The sequence below is a fragment of the Corapipo altera genome, unplaced genomic scaffold (genome assembly GCF_003945725.1).
Source record: "Corapipo altera isolate COAL_440 unplaced genomic scaffold, ASM394572v1 61411, whole genome shotgun sequence".
Taxonomy (NCBI): domain Eukaryota; kingdom Metazoa; phylum Chordata; class Aves; order Passeriformes; family Pipridae; genus Corapipo; species Corapipo altera.
In genome coordinates, this window is record NW_020884875.1 from 10,738,904 (window position 1) to 10,757,979 (window position 19,076).

The following is a 19,076-nucleotide window of genomic DNA, read 5'->3' on the forward strand; positions in this document are numbered from 1 at the left end:
GATCACTGTGATCTCTGAATAAGTGTTTGTATTTCAAATGCTTTGTAGAGCACATATTCTCAGAACACGTGAGGAATGATTCAGATTTGGTTTAGATATTTACAGCTGTTAAGACAACCTGACAGGGCTGTGTGTGTATTTTCTATGACAGAATCTAATGCTGCTGAGGGCAAAATCAATTCCTTTTAGCAAAAAGCCTTTCAGACAGGAGTTAAGTAAAAGGTTTTAGGGAGAAAGAGTATGTACATCCCTCTTGTATCTATTCCAAGAGACTCTAGTGCAGCTGTTCCACCATCAAAATTCTGCCTATGTACTTTTGCAGTTGTTGGCAGCCCTTTGAAGTTTCCACATGTGCCCATCAGCTTCTGAATCTGTGTTCCCTCTCACAGGTGTTAGCCCCAGCATCTTCTCCTCCAAGGTAGAATTCTTGTTGTGTCTGAATCGTACATTTCTCAGTGTTTCCTTGGGAAGTGCTGTAAATTTGAACCAATGTAGCTCTACAGATACAGGCATCAATGAAGATACTCTTAGTCTAGCTTAAGAAGAGCCTCCTGTATGTATGCTTTTATCTGGTCCTAAAGTAATTAATCTAACTCCAATTTCAACCAAAGTAATCCACAGAGCATAATTTAATTATCTTTCTGTTTCTCAAGAAGATATTTGAGAAAAGTAAGTCATAACTGCCAAGATTGGTTATGGGCTATTTTAATCAAATTATGATTTTATGAAACAAAAAATCCACATCTTTGGTTCTATGTTTCCTGGTATGATACCCATTAAGAGGAAACAGGGTAAGTCTAGATAGCTGGGAATTCGTTGTATATTATACAAACCTAGATAATCTAAGTAATGTGTGTCCATTTTATGGAGCTATAGTCGACTCTCTAGAAGATACAATAGCAATTATTTATAGAAAAAAACCCCAGTATATGCTACAAGTCAGTAACACCTACATTACAATGGGGCATGTTCCTGCCCACTATGTAGATCCCTTAGGGGAAGAAAAGTACAGTTTGGAAATAATACTGATGCATTCCTGTTGAGAAAAAACAATTGAAAAATAACCAACTCTGAAGAAATCTTACAATTTTGAACCAGGGTAACCATAGCAGTAATGGAAAATACATGCTTCATACTTCATGCTGACATCCCATTATACAAGGAATAACTTAAGAGCTCCTGGCTGTTTTCTTGAGAGGCACTGTAGCAAGGGCACCAGGTAAAGGTGAAAGTGGAACACACCACAAATCACCCTCATGTTATTACTAATCACTCCCTGAGAAGTCTGTCTTCTGGGTTCTTTGTGACTTAGAAGGTTATCATTGTGGATATACCCATTATTACATTAAAAAAAATTAACTTCCTTAGGATAATAAATGATCAAATAGTTCTCAGCCTGTAACTGTCTCAGAGACAGCTGTGTTACATCAGTATAAAATTTTGTGTGCGTGTTTATTCTGTGGGCAAGATAAGTAGTAAGGTGCATTTTATAAGAATATGTCGGTGTCACACACAATTTGCTAGTAGCTAGTAGTTGCTAATAGTCCTGCAGGACTACTAAATGGAACTATTCACTTGCATGAAACTACTGGAGTGGATATTTTTTTGCCTGATCAGAACATCAAGAAGGAGTTATGAATATCATAACAAGCTAGATATTTTTAGCATTTTTTAGTGGAATTTGTTGACCTACCAGACTACTGTAAGTGAAAAATAAGTTTGATTAGAGAAACAGAAGAGTAGACATGGTTCCAGAAATTTGTACTTATCTTCTTGAATATGTAAGTCAGTGTTCCCTGAATGAAGTAGGATCATCATTAGTTTAGTCATTTAAGATCTGAAATTTCCAGTGGTGAACTTCTAATTAGTTGTATAGATCACAAAATTATAAAGCAATTTCAAAAAGCCCATATTCCTCTTCTGGAGCAACTTGTATTCCCACTCAAGGGGATGAAGCAGTGTATTTGGAAGGAAAGGCTGGAGCACAGAAGAACCAGATATGATGTTTTAGTGAAACAGTACATGTGATCTGAATTGGTAATGAATGTTCCTTGGTGTCTAGTTGATTCTGAACACCTAAGAAGCATTTATAGGAGTCATAATGTATTTGAAATATGCTTCAGTGGGATAGACTTTGCATATGCAGGAAGTGGAAGAATCTAAATGGAAAAAATGATGGCAATGTTTCATTGTACATGTGTACAAAGTTCAAATCTATAAACTTACCTGTAAAATAACAGTAAATTTTAATTAAATTAATCATATTAACATATAAAGGTATAAACAAAATAAAATAGTATAATAATTAATCATAATTCATCACTAACCTATATACAAAATCATTTTGGCCAGAGTTACAGATCTTTGGTTTTAGTGATGTCTTTAATAGTAAGCTAATTAGGCAAAATTAATTATTTTCTCCATGTGTTTTCCATGTTGGTATGCACCTCACATGCTCTTGGTGAGTTATTTGCTTATTAATACATTTACCTGATGTATCTGAGATGTTTTTCCCTTGCACACTGAGTGCAAAGATAGGGTCTGCGGATGATGTAAAACTAATTATCTGGAAAATTCAAGCCCTGTGTTTGCTCAGAGAATAACTAAATTGTAAGCAGTATTTTTCTCTATCAGCTACTTCAGTAAACCTCAACATCAGCTTCCACTTTAAAATAAAACAGTAATTTATCTATGCTACTTGATTTTTATTCTCTTTGCTGATATTACTGAGGAAAAATGTATTAATATTATTATAAAATTAAAAATCTTTGAGTTTGCAAGTTCAAATTAAATATGGTATTTAATAAAGTATATTTCAGGAATAGAAGACTTGCATTAAGACAACCAAGCTGTACTTCCAAAGCACTATATTATCTCTCTTTAATCAAGTCAGTGAAAAAGCTTTTTCTACAATATATTTCAAAAAATAGTAGATTAAAAAAGCACTTTCATTCAATGTGCATATATTAAAATAGTGACTAATCATACATATGTTCCACAATTGCATGCTGTTGCTTTTGGAAGCTGTTGTGTGTTTCATAATCTTTAACATTTTATTTATAAAAATACCCCGTTGAATTGGGTGAATAGATGTTGTTTTCCAATAATGCTACCCCTATACTTTCCTAATTTATAGTTTTGATTATTTGAGCATTTGGATTATCATTTGGTCATTCAGTCATAGGATGTTTTGCATAATTCTATTTTTCCTGGGTATTAAAAAAAATTATAATACATTTGAAAGCATAAAGGAAGAGATTTGAGGGTTCTGATCATTCTCATTCTGTCTGTGCAGCTCGACAATCAGCAAGCATTGGGAGGCAGAACTGGCCACACTCAAGGGTAATAATGCTAAGCTCACAGCAGCCCTGCTGGAGTCCACTGCCAATGTGAAACAATGGAAACAACAACTTGCTGCATATCAGGAGGAAGCAGAACGTCTTCATAAGCGGGTAAGTTGTGGCGAATGGCCAGGATCCTTGAGGTGGAAGTACTGATGGCTCTATTCACTCATTTTCGAGTAAAACAAGTTTATTTTTGGGGCTTTAGGTTAATCTTTTAGATAGAAATTAATGATTTCTTTAAAGTGTTTCCTCCAATGGAAAATTATTTGGTTTGTAGAAGTTTTTTTCTGCAAAGATTATTGTTGTGAGAAGAGTTACCTTATGATGTTTGTCAGCTTTCACTCTTCATTTGATGCCGTCACATCTGTTTCATGACGTCCTCATAGCATTACAGTTTAGTCCCTACTGCATTTAAGCCCATAGAAACTTGACATCAAATCTGTAAGTTAAAGAAACTTTGTTGTAGTTTCTTCATATAAGAAAGATGAACAGCTTCCCCTCATCCTTGCATGTGAAGAAAGCTGGGAACATAAACACAACTGAAGAACAAGATCATTGTATGCAACTACAGATCTGCACCCATTTTCATACAGAAGTGAACTAAAAGTTAGTTCATGGTGGGGGAAGGAAGAACAATGTTTGAGGAAGGAATAAATTATGAAAGATAAATTATGAAGGCTAAATTATGAAAACAAATATTCAATATCTTAATTTATATTCTCTTTTGAAATGTAACTCTCTCTTTGTAGATTGTATTGTGTAATCTGTTGACCTTTATCCATATAAGTTTCTAATCGTAGCATTAGGACATATGTCTGTGCAAAATGAGGGCAAGATTAACATGTATGGAGGAAAGATGTCTTTGATTAAGCTGTTTCACTTCTGTTAATAAAGACTAACTTAGAAAAATATGAAGGAGATGTACTTAACACTGGAGAGGTACTATTTACTGGGGCATGTAGTCATAGAGCAAGGGGGAGTGGCTTTAAACTGAAAGAGGGTAGCTTTAGATTAGATGTTAGGAGAAAATTCTTTGCTGTAAGAGTGGTAAAACACTGGCAGAGGTTGCCCAGAGAAGCTGTAGATGCCTCATCCCTGACAGTGGTCAGTGGGGCTGAACGCATCCAGGTTGGATAGGGCTTTGAGTAACCTGGTCCAGTGGAAGGAGTCCCTGGCCATGGCAGGGGGTTTGGAACTAGGTGATCTTTGAGGTCCATTTCAACCTAGGCCATACTGAGTCAATGATACTTAGTTAAGAAAAAAATGCAAAAATTCCCAAACTGAACCATTGTGGTTTTTTGCATGAAAGCAGGTTTCATGAATATGCTGACAAGGGGAGGTCAAGTAGTAGACATACCAGACCTCCTGATTTGGTTTTACATTCTGTATTTACTGGTAGGAAATAAAGTATGGCAATTACAGCTAGCCAAATCCTGCAAGTTGCAAAGGCTTCTTTCAGACCTATGCTGGACCTGTCTAACTGGAGGCTGTTCAAGTAGTCCCAAGAATAAAGGTCATATTCATCTGAGGGGGGAGAAGTTCAGTAGGCTACAATTAACCTGGAGATGTGGAAGAGAATCAAGAATTTAGGAAATCTGGGAACATGGCAAATTGTTGGGGATGTTCTGTACCTAGACTGATTTGCAGACAATGATCTTGAAGTCCCAGCCAAATGATTTGATAGGGAAGAATGACAATTTCCAATGGTCTGTAATTGTGTGTGCTATAGCTGACTGGACAGAGTGCATGAAATGTAGTTAAGACTGGTGCTTTTTCTAAGTGCTTTCAGTCAAGAAATTGACAGTTGCTGACAAAACTTCTTTCCTTCAAAAATGTTCCAGTCAGGCAGAAGCTTGTCATGTGTGTTTGTAGAGGGAGACTGTCACTTTATCTGTCATCTCATTTAAGCTTCTTATTTGGAAGGGTGGGAGTTCTAACCTGTGCTCCGTGTTCATGAATAGATGATAACAGTCACTGCCAATAAAATTGTTTAAACTACAACCTCATATTAAAGTTCCTATAGTGCAAATGTTCAGGTGGATTTGACCCCTAGATAGGCTTTACAGTGAGGAACTCATCACTAACATGTGTACATAGTAAGGTAGCATTCTTCCTAATAAAATACACTAACAGCTTGCGTTGCAAAGCTGAGACAATTACAATTCTTATATAAGAAAGAAAAGTAATGCACCACAACAGCAACTGCATTTGCCTTGGGAGACTCAACCAGACAGGCAAAGATCCACTTTTTTTATGTTACTCTCACTCTTAGTCAAATCTTATTTAAAATCTTTTATTGGAAAATAAAAGTAATGAATATAGAAATTTTAGCATGTCATTTTGCTTTTATATGATAGTACAGTTCACAGTAATAACCAAGTCTTGGAGGCTACGTTCATTACTAACTGATGATTTTTCATAACCTTTTTGCAGCAAATTTGCTACAATTGTTTTGTATTTCTGAGGAAACACAAAATCTTATAGCATGGGATCATCTACACTATGCTCTTTTGATCACTGTTTACATACCTTTGTTAAATGTTTCGTAATCTGTGACCTTGGGGCTTGTTGATATCTCACACAGGATACAGGAATGGTCTGTGCCTATGTCTCTCCAGGAATGCCAACATTTACAACAGGATAGTTCATTGAGAGTACTGCCCTCTGTTGGAATTGCAACAGGATAGTTCATTGAGAGTACTGCCCTCTGCTGGAATTGCTTTTAGAAAAATGTAGACTTGGCTAACCCAACAAACTGAACTCTCTAGGCAAAAGAATGTATATTGTGTTAAAAATAATTCAGTCTCAAAGTATTACCCATGCAGTGCAGTGTGATACAAGAGCTTTTCTAATCTGCATGCTGGAGACTGAATTTTCAAGTTAAATTAATGCCTCACTTCAAAAAGAAATGGCAAGTCAGATGCTTCTTTCTTACACAAATCAAAAATGTGTTGTTGAAATGGCAGATCTGAAGACTGCTGGTTATGGTACGTGTGATAGCAAGCAAGTTCAGTCTCTGCCTCGTGCTATCTGTCTGTTCTGTTTATCTGTTCAGTATAAACACATAGCTGCAGTTGATCCAAAAAATATTCCTTGAACTGGAATTCATTTCACCTGAGATTATGTGTGTTATATATCAAGTCTCAGTCAGTCATCTTTTATTCTTGTAATTCTTGTAGAGACAAAAGCATGAAGAATAAGTGTCCCAGTCTTAAGAAGACTGACTAAGGTGTTGAGTTGAATTTGCTTCTTAAAGTGCTTGTCTTTATCCATAGAGTAGTCATCTGGATAGTCCTGTAGACATATTTCTAGTCAGAGGAAAAGAACTCCGTCCTTATTTTGTAGAATCACAGAGCAACTTAGCATGAAGGGGAACTTTGGAGGTTATCTGGTCCAATTCTCCAGTGAAATCAGGGGCAGCTTTGAAATTATGAATCAGGTCTCAAAACATGAGTTCCCATAGCCAATCTGGGCAGCCCATTCCAACTGACCACCCTTTGTCACCAACTGACCACACTTGTCAAATTATTTTTCCTAATATCTGATTGAAATTTGCCATGCTGCAACTCATATCTGTTGCCAGTTCAGAAGCAGAATGGGGTTTGATCCAAAAGACACTTAGATTAGAAAAGTTGAATAGACCAGATTTTTAGAAATATGCATAGAAAAATTATTTTCAAGGAGAAAGAAAAATTTGGAAATTAGTTTGCATCAGTTGTAATGTAGTTGTTGTTTTATATGGAAAAGTTGACCATCATAACATCTTGCCACTGGAAAATAAGAATGGGTCTGTGATGTGTATGCATTGGAGAGATATGCTTACTTACAGGATCTTAGTCTTATATAACATGAACCAGACTCCAAAATCAAGAATGGTACTGCCAATATTAGCTGATACATTTAGTTCAATTTAATAATATATTAGGTGGTTTATATATCATGCAATTGTGGTATTCACTCCTTACATACTTTAGGTTTATATACAAGTTTTGGTGCCTGAGTCATCTGTCTGCAAGCTGTAGCAAACTCTATCCTCTGTCAAGTTAAGTGTGTATGGGAAAGCAATGCATATTGGTTAGTAAATTTTGCATTACTGTTTCCATCTTTAGTTTCTTCTTTAAATAAATTGCCTTTATATAAATAGCTTTATTTATATAGTTTCCTCTTTATAATAAAAAAGAATTATTGTGAATACTGTCTTACTAGTTGACTTCTTATGATACTTTCTCCATAGTTTGAACTTTATCATGTTTTATTTATAGTCATCCATTGATTTTATATAGTATCACATTCATTTATCTTCTATTTTTTAAATTCACTGTGGTAAATTTGGTCCTTTGTCTGGTGCAGTATTTATTGTACAATTTACTTTTTAAGTAGTTCTAAGTTAATTTAAACCAATATTTTTTATTCTATAACTTTTTTCAAATTTAACTGGAATAGGTTTTTCTGTGTATCACATTGTTTGCACATTTTAAACCACAGAAACAAAGGTAAGATTCCTCATTCTTTGATTTTGATTGCATTTTTAAAATTAATTTCACCTATTAATTGCCATCTCTGATTTAGTATAAGATTTACTCATCTATCGGTTCAATTTTTCACATTAACTTACATTTATTTGCTTTCTCTGAGGCCTTTATCATCCTTCTTTCATTTCTTCTCTGCCTTAATAATGGCTAGAGCAGAGATGAAACAGAATACAGATTCAGTGTGACTGAGTGAAACATTCTCAATAAATTAAAGTTTTGTGCTTTCTCCTGATAAACTGTGAGCTTAATTCAGAAATACTGTACTTTGATATTTTGTCAGACATTATATTTTTGAAAAACTTGCTAAATGAGTGCCTGGATTTTTCTCTCTCCCATACAAAGAGGTAATTCTGGGAAGATATGATGCCCAGTCAAGAGCTTAACTCTGAGCTCTCAGCCTTCTCTAATCTGCTCAGAAACAACACAAATTTTCCTTAAATGGGGTTGGGGAGCACTCCTACACACCTTGCATAGCTTTTTGACATCAAAAGGGATTCACAGAACAGCTCAGTAACGGAAAGAAAACCCTGAAGTAAGCTACTTCAGACAAATAGAATAGCATTGGCACTAACGTTAATCCTGATACTATAAAGAGGAAAGGATTGAATAGTGATATAAATTATGGAAAGCAACCCAAAGTTCTGTCTTTGTCATGTTAAAAATGAAAATGATTAATTTTTTTCATGCACTCTAACTGCTATAGTAAATCATCCTATGACACTAGGCAATAGCACAAAGTAATAACACCAGTGCATGATAATAAGAGCTACAGTCCTTGAAGATCATTCATCTGCAGAAAAGAAACCTAACATAAAAAAAGATGAAGGGAAGTGATCAAGCTCCTGGGTATTTGTGAAAGAACAGGGAGGTAGTGTCTTGAATTCTAGCTTTTTATTTTGCCAGAATTTCTTAGAAAGTAAGATAAAATTAGCCAATTTGTTCTGGTTCTTTCATTCAGTGAATGAAATAAGTATGAGTTTGTCATTAAAACCACATGACAAATAATGGACCATGATTTCAGTGCTGTAACGGGAAATTTTAAAATGGATATTAAAAAAATGCATGAGCACAATGAAAAAAAAAACCATGGTCATTTTATTGGACAATCTTTATGCTACTTAAAGAAAACAACAATCTTTAAAAGCAGTTATTAAAGTCCACAAGAAGTATGGAATGCTGTATAAACCATCTACTCAGATTGTCTGTAGAAAATCTTTACAGGCCCTTTAGAAGTCACCTCCATGGTCTCACCAGCTGCACTAAGAACTGAATAACTAAAACTAAATTTTGAACATGCAGATGTTATGAAGTTGCCTGCTGAATTGGAGCCCATATAGTGGACTTCATACTTGCTGAGAAGCCTTAATAGCAGCACTGTGGGACTACTGTGAATAACTGTTGGGTCTTATGTGGCCAAGGAAGAACATCATCTAAGAGTGAAGGAAGGTGACAGGAAGTGTGGTAACAAGAAATTTATGAATGGAGTTTTGATCCAAAAATTTATTGCCCATACACCTTTTTTGTGTGATGCCTATCTCTTGTCATCCTCCCTTTAAGACTGTGTCCCTCATACCCCCACTGAACAATCCAAACTTAGGTAATAAATTAAACAAATTATTAAAGAAAAAAAAGTTAACCAAGTATAACTTTCTTCTTAAGATACTGTAATTAGCATGTGGCTAGATAGCAGGTTGATACTATTTGTTTACAATGAAAATAGGTGAGCGTTTGGAAGGTACGTATGGGATAGGTTGACAATTTAATCAAAACAGTGGGATTATAACTTTGTTAGTATTTATCTATGCATTTAATTGAAAGAAATATATGTGCAGATGGACTGATTATAAGTGCACAAAAAATGGACAACTAAGTCCATATATTTAGGTAGGCAGTCCTTTCATCTGGAACTGCAAGAAACTGAAGTCTTTTCTGTCTTTTTCAGTTTGCCTTAGTTAGTTTTTAAAGCAGATTTGCATTTAGGACCCAAGATTTTGTTGGTGTTTTTTTCTGGGAATTCACTTTCACTGAATGTGTCACATACAAGGTAATAATTTGGGGGAAAATAAACAACAAATCACCAACCAAATGTACACTGACTCTGGATAGTAAAAAAATAAGTTTTCTCAGAAAGGGTCTCTTGTTCCCATCTTCTTATTTCTAAAAAACCATAAGAAAAGTGTTGAGATATGTTTATCTGCAAGTGAAAAAAAGTATGCATTGTGGAGGCATGCCACAGGTTTTTTACATAGTTAAAGCTGAAAGTAGAATGAAGTACACCCTAAACTTCTAAAACTCTGCAGGGGAATGAGAAAATTACTGAAAATTCTGGGGATTGAAGGATGACATACCTGTATGGTGTTTCCTATTGCATGTGTTTCATGAACTGGCCAGGTAGCAGGAAGAAGTATTTGCTAATTAGATTGCAGGGAAAGGCATGCCCTCTGCATTTAGTATTACCGTTATTGGTTGCAAATAATAATGCATGGCTGAAGCTCAAAACATCAGTTTTGGTAAAGTTCTTATATTTTCAAATATTCTTACTGCAGGTTCATTATTTTCTTTACAAAAATTAAGCAGATGATGTAATATTCCTCTTTCGTCTTTGTAGAAATGAGTAACTGCGGAAAACATTTTGATATTTCCACGGCTTGAGGCATCACTGCCCACAGAGAAAAATATATCCTTTTCAGCAAAATTTTCTAATTGTTTTCTCTGTTGAAAAAAGTAATATATTGTTGGTAATGCACAATACTCTCCCCTGCCCCCAGGTTATCATTTTATCTATGGGTAAATCTTGGAAAACAACAGTACTTAATTTTCTGTCAAAAGTGATTTATAAGTCCATTGTGTGCTTTCTGTTCTTTCAGCATTAGCCTTGAAAAGCAATTTCCCTTGTTTTCTCCATTTTACCATTTCTTAACAACAAAAATCTTTCCAGTTTTTTTTATTCTTGAAAGCTACACTGGAATTATTTTTGTGATCAGCTTGTTGCATACTGTTGTGTATCTTACTACTGTCCATCATTAAGAACTGAGAAGCTTCCTCTGCATAAATTATGTGAAACTTTATGCAGTTAGTCATAGTTTTGATGACCCATGAAACATTCTTTCTCTTCTCCTCATGGAAAGCAAAGGGCTCTTTTTTCTTTGTGGGACATTCATCTTGAATTATTGATGGAATAATACTGTCACAGTCATAGTTATGATCCATTTAGGGATGTAACTCAATCAGCCAAAATTAATACTTCAATTCAGTCTTCTATGTGAGCAAATTCTCCACTGGAGCTTGGGCTAGTAAACCTTGGATATTGCATTGTACAGTAAATAGAAGGAAGAAAAATACCTTATAGAAACAAGAAGTTAATAGTGTCAGGTATATAAAATAGGCTTACAGCTACAATGAATATATGTTGCTAATATGGGTAAAAAACTGGCTGGATGGACAGGCCTGGAGAGTGGTGGTGAATGGAGTTACATCCAGCTGGTGGCCGGTCCCCTAGTACTGTTCTGCAGGGCTCAGCACTGGGGCCAGTCCTGTTTAATATCTTTATTGGTGATCTGGATATGGAGATTGAGTGCACCCTCAGTCAGTTTGCAGATGACACCAAGCTGGGTGGGAGTGTTAATTTGCTGGAGGGCAAGAAGGATCTGCAGAGGGATCCGTACAGGCTGGATCCATGGACTGAGGCCAATATGTCTATGAGGTTCAACAAGGCAAACGCCGGGTTCTGCCCTTGGGTGACAACAACCCCAGGCAGTGCTACAGGCTGGGGAAGGAGTGGCTGCCCAGCAGAAAAGGACTTGGGGGTGCTGTTTGACAGTGGCTGAACAAGAGCCAGCAGTGTGCCCAGGTGGCCAAGAAGGCCAGTGGCATCTGGCTTGTATCAAAAGTAGTGTGGCCAGGAGGACCAGGGAAGTGGTTGTCCTCCTGTCCTTGGCACTGGTGAGGCTTCATCTCAAATCCTGTGTTCAGTTTTGAGACCCTCAAACCAAGGACATTTTGGTGCTGGAGCATGTCCAGAGAAGGGCAACAGAGCTGGGGAAGGGTCTGGAGCACAAGTGCTATGGGGAATGGCTGAGGGAGCTGGGGTTGTTTACCCTGGAGAAGAGGCATCTCAGGGGGAATGTTATTGCTCTCTATACCTACCTCAGAGGAGGTTGATGCCAGATGTAGGTTGATCTCTTCTTCCGGGTAACAAGCAATAGGACAAGAGAAAATAACCTGAAGTTGTGCCAGGTTTAGATTGGTTATTAGGAAAAATTTCCTCACAGAAAGGGTTGTCAAGCATTGGAACAGTCTGTCCAGGGAAGTCGTGTAGCCACCAACCTTGGAGGTATTTGACAGACACGGAGATGTGGTACACGGGGACAGGGTTAGGTTGTGAAGGTTGCAGTGCTGGGTGAACTGTTGGATTCAATGATCTTAAGGGTCTTATCCAACCTAAATTATTCTGCAATTGTGTGATTCTGTGTTCTAATCTGTCTTCCTTTGTATTTCTGTAGAAGCTGGAAAAATTCTGTATGGAATTTAAAAGGAATTTCATGATCTGTTGGTACTGAATTGTACAAATTTATCTCAAGAAAGTAGTTTGAAAAAATGAATCAACCTGGAGCAAACATGACTCAGATTCATTCATTCAGTAATTACTTGGGGGTCACCACTCAAAATATTTCTGTCATTCCCATTTCTTTGTCCCTGTCTACCTAAGTCTTTACTTGTGAAGTAGTTTTCTGTGTTTGGGTTTGTTTTGAGAGATTTTTCAGTCTTCTAAAGCTTTGGGCAGTCACTGTCTTAAGCTCACATCAAAGCTGTTACTCCTTGTTGTGTTATATGGCTCAAAGCCTCACTCCTCCAGTCTTCCCAGCAGCCCAGTGTGTACTAGCTCTCTGCTGCAGTGAAAACCGTCTGCCTGGAATCCTGCTGCATTTATAGGCTGTTGGCCCTATATTAAAGTTTCCAGAAAGCTCTAGAATGGCCTTTGCTAGGAAGGCCTAGGCTCTACCAGAACAAGTTGCCTTGCTGTCCTATTTCAGTTGATGTATTTCTCCCTGAAATATGCACTTAAGTATAATGCCATCCATGTGCTAGAGAAGTTCGCACACTAAATAGTCACTAAAAAGCCCTTTCAGAATTTTTTCCATACATGCAATCCTTACCTGGATGATAAATAGAAAATAAAGAAACAGAGACTAAGAACAGTAACTTTTTTCTTTTTAAGTATCAAATACAAAGCCACAATATTGCCTTTCTTAGATATGCAAGGCAGTGCAGTCTTATGATAGCACAATAAAAGAACCTTGTTTAGTCATTTATTGTTCAAAGACTGTTCTTTCAGTCTGAATTCTGTACTGGAAACAAGGCATAATCACAGGTACATTGCTCAATACTGCTGTGCAAGGGTTTGAATGATTGATTGAGCCTTGCTCTTAAACATGAAACACTGAACAAGGAGGTGTCAGTGAAAACAGCACGTGGGAGGGTCAGACTAAAGCATTTTAACTTACTTTTATGCCCCCTTCTGTGCATAATGCATAAACAGTTACTTGTAATGATTTTTGGACCACTGGTCATGAGAAAATTAAATTCCATTTGGAACAAGGAAACAGAGCAAGTAAATGCTATTCAGATTTTTGCCTAGAGCTTTATCTTTTGTGACTTTTGTTTTCAATAGCATGTTCTTTATATCACGTAATTTTCCAGCCCATCTTACTCTATCAGTCTTTTTGAAAGGGTCACAATGTGCCTTTCTTTTTTATAGGTACATGTATAAGTACAAGATAACATGATGAAGATAGCTTGACATCTTTTCAGATCTCTGTAGGAATGGGCTCTTAAATAAGAATGATTAAGTAACCCAGGTTTTTAATTGAGTTTGTTCTCTTTTTCCCATCCTACTGATTTTTCAAGGAACGGTAAACAAAACAGTTGAACATTATTTCCTTGCATAAGCAGTAAGAGATGGATGTTTGCCCAGAGAAAACCTGGACTAGAGTAAGACATCACAGCCCTTTTAGTGCTGTAATTAATTGTCCTTCTGGGAGCAATTTTCTCTGTTGGGAAGAAGGTTTGTGAGAGCACTCCTTGCTTATTTCTTTAAAATAATCAACAGTATTTGCTTAAGCAATTTCAGTAAGTGTGTTGAGTTAGTGTGAACCAGAGTGTACTCAGGAGCATTCATGAGAGCTGTGCATCTGGCAGGGTTGCTGTGGAAGGTGTTTTTAGCCAGCAACAATAGCCTAGAGCAGTAACATTTCATCCACCACAGTTCAATCCACCTGCCTCCTTGAATTCCAAGCTTACACCAACACATACATCATCTCAGTGTGTGGAAACCATGTGGAGAACAGTGGGAGTCCAAGCGCTTCATTAGTCATGGGATGAGAGACTTCTGCCCACTTGCTTCCAAGGCACACGAGATTCTAGGACAGAAGTCTTTTGGGGACTAGGCCTACTTTTGTCTTTCGAGTTCTACATCTGTCTTACATTTCATGTAAGTGAACATTCACTGTTCTAGGCTTGGGAAGAGCCAGTGGGTCTTGCTGAGTGCAACAGCAACTGAACTTTAAAAGAGATTGTCTTCTTGAAGGTTGCCATTCAACATCTCAGCAGGAAAGCTTGGAAATGTTTAAGAGGTTAAACATCAGAAGGGATGAAGGTGAAAGAGGTGAATGAGTTTGACAGTCCCAGCAAAACTTAGGAAGGAGCTCCTCATAAACCAACAATGTCAGAATTGTGGCATCTCTGCTGGATGGTAAAGGTTCTTGACTGGGCAAGATCCTGAACAACCAAATGTGACCTCAAAATTGGCCCTGTTTTGAACAGGAGGCCTCAACCAGATGACCACCAGAGTCCCCTTCCAGCCTAAATTACTCTGTGCCTCTCTGATTCTTGCTCTATCTAGATATTAGTTCAGACACTTTGTAGAAATAGGTTTGTCCCAGTCGTGTGTTCCAATTCTTTGTGTAATTGTTGTGGTGAATACTGTAACAGTATTATGGGAATCTAAATAGAGATATTTTTATGTTATTGAAGCAAATTGAGAAAATTATGTAAGACTTCAGTTGTAATGCTCAGTGGCATATAAAACTAAGGAAACTGCTATTACTTTTTGCCATGAGCACTGATATTTCCTTTGGGACAATACCAGCAAATAAAAAGGTACTTCAGGGTAGGGGAGTGGTGAGTTGTTACCAAGCTGTATCCTACTCCCTCATTCCCCTTACACCTCTCAAGAATTTGGTCTGATTTCAGTTCTCTACATTTATAAACTTGATGAGCAAAAATGTCTAACTAACAGCCTTCCAGCAGAAGAAACTAGAATCAATATGGCTGTTACAGAGGTTTGTGCCCTGTGATTTAGAAAGGAGAAGTTGGTAGGGATTTTGTTTCAATTTTCTTGCATTTAATCTTGTATTGCCTTTGACTTCATTCAGTAATCTATTTTTTGAGCCTACAAATAGTTCAGAGTTTGAAATTACTAGCATCACAGTGGCTTCACTATCTAGAGTACTGGAGGGTATCAACCTTGATTCCCCAGGATATTATTTTACCTAAGAAATAAAATTGTCTTGGAGAATGCCTGCCCTCTGTCAAAGTAGTCTTAAGGGCTACTTCTCTGAGAAAGTTAAGTGGAGACTTAAAGCTTTTCATTGCAGAATTGGGTAGCACTTTGTTTAAAGGAGTTTCTGGGCCAGATTTGTAGGTATCTGGTGCAGCTCTGTTGAAGACTATATATTAAGACTGGCAGGCTCATAACTTCTGGTGAAAATAATTAGTTATGAGGTTTTAAATAGTATTTTAAATATTTTAACAGTTTGTTATTAAACAAAAATGTTTTAGTACACACATCCATGCAGACATGCAATATAAGAATTCTCTTATATTCTGTCCTGTAATGTGAGAGACTTTTCTGCTAGACTCTAGCTGCATGGATTTTATTTCTTTGATGCAGAAGCTATTTTTCGACAACTGTTTTTCTGTGAATGGCACGATATTAACATCCTTTTGATTAGAAAATAAAATGGAAGAGCATACCAGTGCCAGGTGTCTTAACTTATCCAGGGGCAGATGGAGAGTGCTTACTTTCTGCTAATACAGAGGAACTGGGCAAATCCAAATAGTGACATTAGCTGTTGGCTTTGTGTCTGAGACATGAGATCCAAAAGTTGAAAGTTGGCAACTCTACCTCGGTAGCTGATTATCTGCTATTATAATGTTGATGCTGAGTCAGAAAGTGAGGCTGTGAAATGTTAATTGGCTTGCTAGGAAGTGTGTGTGAGCACTGTGGCTTAGAAAATGGTGTAACATTAAAAAGTGTCAGATGGAGAGGTTAGTTAGACAGATAGATATGTGTTTAGTCACCAAGCCATTACTGTTTCTGAAATGGTAATTCAGCAGCATCATTAAAATTTTCAATAATTAGCATAAGTTTTAATTAATGTTCTTCTCAGCCTGTAACATGTAAAATTTATTATTTCCAAGAAGTCATAGCAACCGTTTTATGCAAAACAATATATTAAGGAATTTTATGCTATCTTTGTAAGAACACCTTCGCCATTTTAATCGGTATGAGTCACCCAGAACTAAGGGTGTATTTCAAATGCAGCTATTGATGGAAATAAGTAATAGTGCCTTGAATATGTTGAAATTAATTCTGTTTGTGTTGCTTCTACTTATTTTAACAGGTGACTGAGCTAGAGTGTGTAAGCAGTCAAGCCAATGCAGTCCACACACATAAAACAGAATTAAATCAGACAATACAGGAGTTAGAGACTACACTGAAGAAAAAAGAAGAGGTATCTGCTAACTTTTTTTTTGCTTTTCTGTTACATCATTTCTAAAGCCTTTCAATATGCTTGTGATGCCTGCTAAATACTGAATTATTTCCTATGCAAACTAAATTTTTTTCAGCTTCTTTGAAATTGTTAATGTTTTCTCGTTTATATAATTACATCAGAACAATGTAGAGCTGGGGTATATGAATAACAACAAAAAAGGTATCATGTTTTCCTGTCTGCTTTTACCAAACATCTCTTTGCAAAAGTAGGTCATAAGTGGTTTCACGGTGTCATCACACTGATGCAGTCCAGATTCTCTAAGAAAGAAAGCTGTTTTAAGTATGCTTTCCTTTTTGTGGAGAGTAGAGTTTGAAACAAGTAATACATCAATGCCTGTCTCTAGCCAGTCTGTTTTTCAAGTTCTATTAATATAGCTGAATTCTATGGTCCATAAGATCAACACTTTCCTAAACACATGCCAAGGCTCCAGCCTGAATCTTGATATTTATTGTGCCATGTGCCTTGGGCTGGACCAGCAGCAAGAAAATAAAAGGAATTGGAGTAACACCTGCGCTGGCATAGGTCCTAGAGGAAAGCAGATCTGTGCCACAGAATGATCAGGAATCACCCCTTTGTGGGTGGGAAAAAGGAGGTGGAAGCAACTGCATGTGAAGGATTATTTGCCCTGTATAAGAGCCCTCCATGACAGACGCAGTGGGCACTGGTGTATATGTTTGGAGGGGCACTGGGAATTGCAGGGTTTTCAAGGAGGATGCAGGAGAGGCACAGTCATTACAGAATATCCTCTCAAAATGGAACAAAGCCTCTTCCAAAATCCCTCATAAAATGCTTAATAGATTAGGCTCAGGTTGGTAATGTTTCCCATTTTGTTGCACATTCACTTTTGAATTATGCTAAGCTGTTGACTGCAAAGAAATCTTGCCAAAAGGAGTTCTGGGAGGTGAATATGCCCTTTGGGGGAAGAGTACTTAATAGTTTTAAGTTTGATATCTTTAGTTTCATTAACTCTTCTATTCTTGTCTCCTGAAAGTAAGCTAAGAACAGTTTCTCTTCTGTTCATTATTTCATCTTTATTTGTTATTTTTATACCTTATTACTTTCCTCTTGCTAACATAAAGATACTATTTCTTTTAGACTCTCTTTTTATGGAAATTAGTGGTTAAAGCAGATTATTTTTTAATGCTCAGCCCTGACATAATAAGAAATTCACATTCAAAAACTGGATTTTTTTCTTGAAAAAATGGAGAAAGATAGATTCTAATAGAATTTAAAGTAAAAATTTGTATTATAAGGACCCTTAATTTTCCAGGAAGAAATTATTTCATATCTTTTGTGTGGGAAAAGAAAACTTGGACTTTTATAAGAGAAAATGCTTGTTTTCTTCAGTTTTGGGACTGTGATTCAGAAGTATTGGGAGAAGGGATTCACGTGCTGTGATGCCAAAAACTGCCAGTTTTGGTATCATTCCAATACTTACTCAGGAAAAGAAGCAGCAGCCAGATCACCAGCACTGAGGCCAAGCCAGGTAACATGTTGCTAGCAAGGTTTTTTCTTCTCCCTTAGGAAATAGAAGGATTGAAACAAGAAATCGAAAATGCCAGAGAGCTCCAGGCACAGAGGGATTCTCTGACCCAGAAGTTACAGGTGAGCTATAGTGCATTATTATTTAGAGAAATTTTTAAATTAACGTTTAATTTAGAAAAAAGGGAAAAATTATTATCAAGTGAGCAGTTCACATCAGCACCTTGTGCTGTATTCACTGGAGGTGCCATATAAATATGTAAGTAGACTGCACTGAAAGCGCTGGGTTGGGATGGTCCTTAAGAATTTGTATCAAAAATTCTACCTGCTTTAAGTTGCTATTTTTACCTGAGGAAACAGACCCAAATTTCATTTACAAACGCGCGGAATACTCTGAGGTTAGCAGGTGTCCTTCACTGGTACATGTCCTGGGCAGTTCTGGTCTCATTTTCACAGCAGTATCTTCCCATAGGTTTTGTGTGCCACTGAAACTGTCAGTCTGTGTATCATTGAACTGGGATGAGTTTGTATTCAGCTTTTAAGCATGCTCTGAGAAAGTAAGGGTTAAAGTGTTCTTGTGTAGTACAGGCTTTAAAAACACACTTCGACATGTTCTTGGAATTACTTAGAAATGTGCTTTTGTTGGTTTTGGGGAGTTGTTTCTTTATTCTGTGTAGTGCCAGATACCTGAGGCTACTGGAATAAGTGTGCCCTCAGTTTATCCTCCCTTGCTCTGTCTGAGCTCCTGTCTGTCTGTCGCTGTACCAACCAGCCATAGGCGCCTTCCTTGTCAAACCTGCCTCTGACCCAGCACTTATGTGGATTAAACACTGCGTTCAGAACTCAGAGTTTTGAAAGAACTGAAAACTCAGGCATTAAAT

General features: G+C 37.0%; 1 protein-coding gene across 1 annotated transcript in view; it reads left to right on the plus strand.

The window, feature by feature from the left end:
* HOMER1 (homer scaffold protein 1) overlaps positions 1–19,076 on the plus strand; it is a 91,603-nt gene that overhangs the window by 59,962 nt on the left and 12,565 nt on the right. The window contains exons 6-8 of the mRNA XM_027634415.1: positions 3,296–3,452; positions 16,561–16,671; positions 18,238–18,318. Of these exons, the coding sequence (XP_027490216.1) occupies positions 3,296–3,452; positions 16,561–16,671; positions 18,238–18,318 (349 nt within the window). The remainder of the gene's footprint in view (positions 1–3,295; positions 3,453–16,560; positions 16,672–18,237; positions 18,319–19,076) is intronic.